Source organism: Gossypium hirsutum, chromosome D09, assembly GCF_007990345.1.
Source record: "Gossypium hirsutum isolate 1008001.06 chromosome D09, Gossypium_hirsutum_v2.1, whole genome shotgun sequence".
Lineage (NCBI taxonomy): Eukaryota > Viridiplantae > Streptophyta > Magnoliopsida > Malvales > Malvaceae > Gossypium > Gossypium hirsutum.
This window is the reverse complement of record NC_053445.1, coordinates 36,206,044-36,215,254: the sequence shown is the minus strand read 5'-3', so window position 1 is coordinate 36,215,254 and position 9,211 is coordinate 36,206,044. Positions and strand designations below refer to the sequence as shown.

Genomic DNA, 9,211 nt, shown 5'->3' with positions numbered 1-9,211 from the left:
TATATATTGCATATATCATTCAACTTAGTGATAAATATCATTTAACTTGCGTATAATATATTGTATTAATTTACACCTCTATCAAACACATGATTATTTGTAAATTATGTAATATTTCAGGACCGTTCCTCAAAATTTTTTACACTAACCGTAATGAAAATCACCGTCCATTTATAGAAATGAAAAGGCAAGCCAGAGGAGCAACCGAACAGCTCCCTTGTACTACTTTTAACTTTCCCCTACGTCTTGTTGAACCAAAGAAAATACAGCAGCCAACAAAACCTAAACTTCCAACTTCTTTTGATCTGAAAAATGTGGGTGAGATGAGGTTGGGAATCAGTAGGATAGCAAGGTGTGGGTCAAGATGTATGCTCATACCCTGAATCCTCTACATTGCTTCGCACTGATCTCGGTCCGGCGGACAACACAGTCACAGCCACCTCTTCATTCCAATAATACAGCTCAAACTCTCTTGTGTCACTTTATTTTTGTTCTGTGAACGTGCAACAAAGTGCAGGCATTTGTTAAAACTTGTTGCTAAAAATTATAATTTTTTTTTATAAATTTGTATTCATAATAGATCTAGACATCCTCTTGTCTAGTTTCATTCTACACCTGTAGTTTTTTTTTTTGAATTTATATTTCCATTTTTATAACTTTTTACAAATTTTTAATTATTTTTTTATTTTTGCTGGCTGCTCAATGACAGAAATAGTTGGTCAAGGTAATTAATTGATGAGAATTTTATCGTTGGGATTTAAATGGTAAAAAAGATGTCCAACTTTGAAGCTAAGAACTTCTACAAGGTTTACCTCACCACACACAGCCTTCACTCCATGGTAATTCTTTCTCATTTTGTTGTCTATAGAGAATGTAGCTTGATGTGTTTGAGGTTGCTTGCTCTGTTACAATGCTTTCTTACATCGTAGTGGTAATGTTGAACGTGTAGAAAGCGTAGGAGCTGAACAAGAGTGGTAGGGACGTACTGACATGTAGCTTCTTTTTTTTGTAACTGTAGCTCATCCCAGCTACTGCTGTAGCCTGTCCATTGACGCCTGCAACAGCCACCCTTAGAAATTGTAATGGTCAGTGCTGGCAAGTGGACCTAGTCAAATGTGATAACAAGATGTATTTTCGTAAGGGCTGGAGAAGATTCATCGATGAAAACTCTGTAGTGGATGGGAATTTTTTAATTTTCAATTATGTCGGTGGTTGTGTGTTCGATGTGAAGATATATGAGTTTGATGCTTGTGAGAAGAGCATACCTTATGTGGTGTCGGAAGAATCAGAATCAGAATCAGAAGATGATGGTAGTGATAGTGATGATGCTATGAACGATGAAGGAGCTGATTCTATGGAGGTTGAGGATGAGGAGATCCATCCAGAAGATTATGTTCAACATTTGAATCCTTATTTTGTGGCGAAGACCACAAAGTCTTCACAGAGGATGAACGAACTGGTATGTGTCTACAACTTTCAGTTTTGGGTAACATATGTTCACATGATTTGCCAAGAATGCTATTTACCTTGTCTAAATATTTTCTACTAACTTATGGCTTCACGATTTCAGTATATTCCAACTGGTATAGCCAAAGATTTTGGAGTGAGTTTAGAAGACGGGGAGAAAATTACATTTGTTGACCTATACAACCGGAAAAGCATTGGGAAGGTTGTGAAATGGAAGGACCAACGAACGTGCATAAAGGGGTGGAGAAGTGTGTTGAATCGAAACAAAGTCAATCTGGAGCGTGACACCTGCATTTGTGAATTCCTGCTCGAAAACGGACAACAAGCTGAAATGGGTGTGCAAACTAAGTCCATCCAAGTTCATGTTATCAGTCGCAGGAAACCTTCCGATTTGGGGATAAAGGCTAGCAAGAAGCAAAAGCAAAAGTGAAAACATATTTACACATGGGTAGATGTATTAGGACGTGGTTTATAGTTGAGGTGTAAAGGTTTAATGCTTTCGAAAATGAATATTAAGGATTGCCCTCTCTGGTCAATTATTCAGGATTGCAGCAATCATATCTATGTATATATACTGTTTCACTGGAAAATTTCTTAAGTTTCTGTCATTCTCCATTGGTATGGAACTTGATTGCATCTTGGGTTGCTATTTTGAAACTATAGTTTGAATATGGCCCAGCAGTACAAAACTCAGACCAGTTAGTTTTAATACGTAATTGCTGCATTATGGATGTCATTATACTTAGTTTCGGACTTGCCCATTCGGATAGTTTCGGACTTGCCCATACTCCGATTAAAAGATGGAGTTGTTACTTATTATGGTTTCTCAATTTCTCAGCTCTACCACCGGTTGCTTTTTATCAACTTACTACAAACTACTTGGTTAAGATGTTTCTTGATTAGCTTCAATTAAAGGGTAGTCTATTAGAACTATCCAGGGGTTCGCTAATCTATCCGGCCCTGACTTGAGTCGAATTTAGGCAAGGATTTTTTATTTTGGGCCGGTCTGACTTGAATTCAATTTAAATAGTAAAAATATTTTTGTTAACGAAGAAAGTACATTAAGTCGTGGATGAGATTGAAATACAATGTGGTTTACTTATTTGGTATGATGATTAGATTTTTTTATTATTAAATATTACTAATAATTTAAAATACAAAAAAAATTAAATAGATTTTTTTACATAAAAAGATGTAGAAAAAGTCTTTCAACATCGTCATCTTCATCTTCTCTTCCATGTCTCTCTCATGCCATTTTAGCCAATTTTCATTTTCTTCCGTTTCGGTCCTTTTTCCACCATTACCAACCCTTTTAAGCTCAAACTTCAATTCTCTTCCATAGATTTTTAGTGAAATCAAAAGAACAACTCCATAGCAAGCTAATTTCTTGTGAAGTTAGCTAGTATACATATTTGAGGAGAGAGAAAGGAAAAGTTAGGGATTTAAGAAAGGTTGAAGTAAGGATGCATGGAAATAGTTTCATTGTAAGTACCACAAGAATTTTACTTTACCTAATTAAAACTTGAATGAAAACCTGATAATTTAGTTTTAGTAATATTCATAGGATTTATTTGTATATGAAAATGATGATATGTATTATGAAATGTATTTGAAAGTGAAAATGTTATCTTATAATGAATCGAATAGTTTATGTGTAGTGAATTTGGGAAAAAAGACTAAATTGCAAAAAGTGTAAAAGTTGGATAGGTGAAATAGATAATAAAATAAAACATTTAAGTGAAGTGTTAAATGTTGATAAAATAAATGTAAAGTGAAATGTGATAATTGTTGTTTTTATATAGATAAGAACTAAATCGCAAAAAAAATAAAGTTTGAATTTTATTTATTTATTGAGAAATGTAGTGAAATTATATATATATATTCAAATGCCTATGTAGACAAAATGAGAACTAGTAGAATATAAATGACATGTCATTAGGAAACTTTTTATACGTGCACGTGATAATGGCACACGGTACAAGTGGCAGTAACACATCCGTGCAAATAACAGTGGCACCTCGGTTCAAATTATTGAATTTTTTCGCATATCCTGTATGTTCTATTAAGTCTACAATTGGGCTACAAATTTTAATAATAAGTGCATTTAACAATGAGATAGGTAATTGGCTTATAAATGATAAGTTTGAGATTTAATTGTAGTCACATTGTTTTAATTTCGGGTATGATTGTAATCATTTAATAAGTTCTTATATATTTGTATTGGTTAAATTTTTAAATAAAATTTTAATTCTTGATGTACTTAGTAAGCTTTCGCGAGCTTAACGCGTTTTTTTTTCTAATGCGTAGGTGAATATTTGATTTGAAGCTCTAGAGTGAAGGTCAATCCCTACTCATCTTATCACAAATCGAAACTTGAAAGAGAGTATGATTTTAATTTTTGGCAATAACATATGACATGTACATAGGGTTGTATTAAGTATGTTGGTGGGAAAAAAAATTCTGATGGAAGAATTTGATGGTTTTTTATCTTCCTTGTTAATTTTGTAAAATTGGTCATTGAGTACTAAGTTGAATCATATGATGTTTAAGGTTGGAAAATGGTATATATGAATGATATGTTGGCTGAATTGGTTGATAGGTACCATATGAACATAGCTTTAAGAGATGAGAATTGAAATTCATAAGATTCAAGGAGACAGAAAACACGTCGCGACGTCATACCCTCAAGGTTGCGATTAGCCCTAGCCAATGAGTGACTTCGCGACGTGGTATCCTTGAAGTCCCAATGAGCACTAGATAGATTGGAACTTTACAATTTAGTCCTTAAACAACCTTTGATCACCTAGAAAGCATTCGTGAGCTTATATAAAGCTTGGATAAGTATATAAACCATATTTTAATTGCATAATGAGCTTATTAACTTAAATAAGAATGTTCAATCAATATGGAATTTTTTGTAGTTGTTTCAACAATGAATGTAACATCTCGGTACTTTAATTGGCGACCGGGTCGAGTATGGGGTGTTACACATGGACACCTCTAGCAATAATAATTCATAAATATATATAAACAAATAATCTCTTGACATCTTTCTCGTTACATTAAATATGATCTATTTTTGTCAACAACCTTTTAACCTAATGGCAAGAATATTATATTGTAAGGCCTTGAGCTCAATCCCAAACAACCTCATCCTCATCCTTAATTATTAAAAAAATACATTATCTATTTTTTATTTATTGATATTTTAATAAGATTTAACTTATTTTATGACCTATAAAACTCTTAAATCAAAGGTTAAATCATTGGGATTGAAGTGAAAAGCTTGATATTGAATCATCTTTGATGATTCAAGTAAAGTGTTTTTGGCTTATCTATTAATATGATGCTTAATTTCGAAAAATATAAAGAGTAAAAATGATCAAAATGAAGAACCAAGATTAAATTTATAATTTAATTAGGCGTAGTACGAGTCTAATATTAGAATCTGACCTAATAGATTTAATTGTTATTGTTTAATTAAGTTAGCATTAATAATTTAAAATTCGAAAAATATAAGAAATAAAACTAATCAAGCTAGAGTATAAGTACTAAATCCCTAACTTATGCATGGTATAATATATGGGTTTAATACAATTAAAAAATAATCTTTCCCTTCTAATATGATGTTGTTAATAGGTCAAATTTTGATATTGCTTTGCATGAGTTGTGGATTTAATATTTGTACTTTAATTTAATCAATTTCAATCCTTGTACTTTTAGAACTTGAAAATTTTAGTCTTAACCAAATGATATATATTAAATTCATTAAGTTGAGTTTTGTTATTTTTAAAATTTAATGTGTCAAACATATTATCACATGTGTAACGCTATGTTTGTTTGTTATTTTCATATATTACTCACAAAAAAACAGTTAATAGATTTAACAATTGTCGTTTGTATTAAGACTAAAATTTTGAAATTCAAAAAATGTAATCACTAAGAATGATCCAATTAGTGAACCTGGACTAAATCTACAACTTTACGCATAATAATAACTCTATTTTACATCAATAAAATTAACACAACTTTTATTTGCGTCAAAACTTTTTAAACTAATAATTGTAAATTATAATTATAATTATCACAACTTTTTTCCTTATATTTTATACTTAGAGTTCTATTCAAATAATAACTATATTTTAAAATTAGCATACTTTTTTAACTAAAATTTGTTATTTAAATTATTTTTGAAAGAAAATTCTAATTATTTTTAAATATGTAATTATCACAACTTATATTTTATTTTAAAGAGTATTCTCGTTGGTTCAAAAGTTTTTCTAAATTCGTGTTTTTATGTATACTAGTTTCTAATGTCTCATGTGATTTCAATTATATTACCAATGTTGATTAAATTAATTATTGAAATTTGACTTTCTTTTCAAACAAACTCACAAAATATTTTCCACATGTACCAAACAAATAACAGATAGATAAAAAAAAAGAAATAATTTTAAAAGTGTTTGTTTCACATAGTATAAACAACATGCAACGTATTATAAACAAAATTGTAATAATAATCTTCCATTTTTCTTCAGTGCCATTGTGGTTTAAATATAATTAAATATTCCTTATTAGAAGAATCATTGCTTTTTATATATAATTCTAACTTATAAATGCTAATAATCTCTTATTTTTATCGATATTCTTTTTAGATGTTAGTTGATTAAATATGTCCAACTACAAGATGCTATTTATAAAGTTAAGCTTAAATAATTGGTATATAACTCTAATATTAATTAACTGATAATTAAGATGCTTAGAAGTCTATTCGAATAATAGTTATATTTTACATCAATAAAATTAGTACAACTTTTTTATGTCAAATGTTTTTTAACTAATAATTATAATTTATAATTATAATTATAATTATCAAAATTTTCCCTATATTTTATACTTAAAGTTCTATGCAAGTAATAACTCTATTTTAAAATTAGCACAATTTTTAACTAATAGTTATAAATTAAATTATTACAACTTTTTAAACTAATTATTGTGAATTAAACTATAATTATTTTTAAATATGTGATTATCATAAATTCTATTAAATTCTATTTCTTTTAAAAGTATAATTATCATAATGTCTATTTTACAACTTTTTCAGTATCAACGATCTGTACCAGTGAATAGAATGGGGTTCGTCCGTTCACTATCTAAAAAAGATAGATCAACCATATCTTTCTATTGTGTATGAAATTTATAGTTTCCATTGGTGCAAATCCAATCTTGGAATTTAAGATGAGAAAAAATTCCCCATTGGTAGCAAATGCTTATCCACTAATAAGCGGGGAAAATCCTATTTAAAAAGCAAAAAGATTATGCTTCGACTCTTGCAAAGAACGGACTAACAGGGTCAGCTACCCAATTAATACTCATCCTTACATACTGTTATTGTATAAGATAGATTTCGTTGTGAAAGATTTATTACTGAAAAATTTATGAGTAGAGCCGAAGAGTGTAAACTGTACAAGTTACCAATTAAATGAAGGAATGAGCTCCGGTGTATAGAGAGGACCTCACCGTTTAGGAAGTAACCATAGAAACGATAGAACCCACTATTTATTTATCCATTTCTATTTACTCCTTTATTTTAGTTAATATGCTTTTTTTGATACCTAGTATCAATACAATTTATTATTTCAAGGCAAAATGAAATGCCTAGAAAAAATAAAAAATCGTGGTCGGGACGGTTAGAGTAACAAAAGCCATAACTTTTTAACTAATAATTTTAAATTAAATATTATAATTATTTTTAAATGAGAATTTAGTAATATGATGAAAAATAAAGGGTATTCTCGTCAGTTCAAAATTTTTTTCAAACTCATGTTTTTGCATATATTATAAATTATTGTTGTTGTTAAATTAAGTTAAGAAAATAAAATAAATATATATACTAATTTTTAATCTCGTGCGATGTATAAGTTGCTTGTGTGTTTTATAAAACTGTTATTATTTAAATAATATATAAATTATGTAATTTTATAAAATCAATTTGTTCAAAAATTACAAGTACATGATAACGAAAAACTACACTAAGAGCACTAAATCCCAATAAAGGTTTACTGTATTATATTTATTGAACCAAATGTCCTTTTAAAATAATCACATTCTATTAGAATCATAAAATAAAAAAACACAAAATACTTATTAAAATTAAGTAATTTTTTTTATAAATAATTATTTTATCATGGAAAAATTTTACGAAAGATTTGTAATAACATGTGTATGATAAAGATATATATATATATATATAAGTTTTACATTGTTTTTGAAAAAGTACTTTTAAAACTACTAAATCGACAGTTTTTGAAGTCAACAATGGTTTTGAACGAAAAGCAAATTTCTTTTTAGCTTTTGCTTTTAGGAAAAACAATTTTGAAGCCAAATGACATTTTTAACCTTTATTTATAATCCAAGGTATTTTTGTAATATTTATATTGGGTGTACAATTATTTTTCTTTTGAAATTTATTTCAAATATATAATATTATATATTTAAATTTGTAATGGTTAGATTTTAATAATATTTAAAATATAGATTATATATTAAAATTAAATTTTACAAAAAAATTAATTTTAATTGCTTACTAATATTTAAATTTTATATTTCATATATCAAAATATTAATAATGATAGTTACAATAAATTATTTTCTTATATTCTTACTAAAATATCATAATATTATCGAATTTAAATATTATTTAACATATATTTTTACTTTGCAAAATTATGTTTATGTTTAAAATGGATACTTTATTTCTAGAAGTGTTTTTTTATAGTAATATTAAATATTTAAATCTTAAACAAAACTTTTCATAAGTATTTTTTTGAAAACAATGAGAAACTAGTCCTGAATCTTCTTGTTAATATTTTTATTTCATTAAAGAATAATAACATTGTCGATTGCGTTTTAACTCGATAGGCATTGATATTGTTGTCAATGTAGGAGGACATAAGTTTTCAGTATTATTCTTCTATTTATGGATTAAAGAAGGATTATGAATAATTCTAAGCAATATCTAAAAAATGAGTTTGTTAAAAAAATATTACTTAAAAGCAAAATTTATTAAAAAATAGAAAAAAATTGGTGTATTTAGATTATGTTTGAATAATCCCTGCCACGATAATGATAATAATAATTGTGCAATTAATTATCGAATGTCATGATTTCCGAAGTGCTCGAAAATCCCAATCTCCTACAACGTAAATGGCGCGTGCTTTCCACGTTCCATCACATAGCATGATAGCCTATTAAATATCATCTGCCAAACTTCCTATTTCCTATTTATAGTACGTACCATAAATTTTAAAGCGTCTAATTATATACATAAATTTTAATTTGGTGTAATTATATATACGAAATTTTAATTGTAATTTAAATATATACATAAAATTTTTATTTAATCATATTTAAAGAAATAAATATATTAATTTATTTTTATATAGGATAAATATAATTATTTATATATATACAATATATAAATATAAAATGATTTTATATAAATAAGTGCGTTAAAAATTTACAAGAATTGGATCAAATCAGAATTCATGTATATGACTTCACATTAACTCATAATTAATGTACAGTTTTTTGATTTATCACATATATTATGAGTTAAACAAATATTTAAAAATAATTATGTTCTTAAATAAATTTTAAATTTTTTTAGAAATCTCGTATAAATTAAATAGTTTAAATTACAATATTAAAATGGAGGGGTGGTTAAGATGAGGATTACGATTCT

The 9,211-nt window shown here is 27.5% G+C and overlaps 1 protein-coding gene across 1 annotated transcript; it reads left to right on the top strand.

Moving 5' to 3' along the window:
• The first annotated feature begins 204 nt into the window (after nucleotides 1-204).
• Nucleotides 205-2,124, top strand: LOC107957519 (B3 domain-containing protein At4g34400). Its single transcript, XM_041100493.1, has 4 exons — nucleotides 205-517; nucleotides 710-839; nucleotides 1,019-1,459; nucleotides 1,571-2,124. Exons 2-4 carry the CDS (start codon nucleotides 762-764, stop codon nucleotides 1,895-1,897), a joined length of 846 nt encoding a protein of 281 aa, XP_040956427.1. The 5' UTR covers nucleotides 205-517; nucleotides 710-761; the 3' UTR covers nucleotides 1,898-2,124.
• The last annotated feature ends 7,087 nt before the right edge of the window (nucleotides 2,125-9,211 follow it).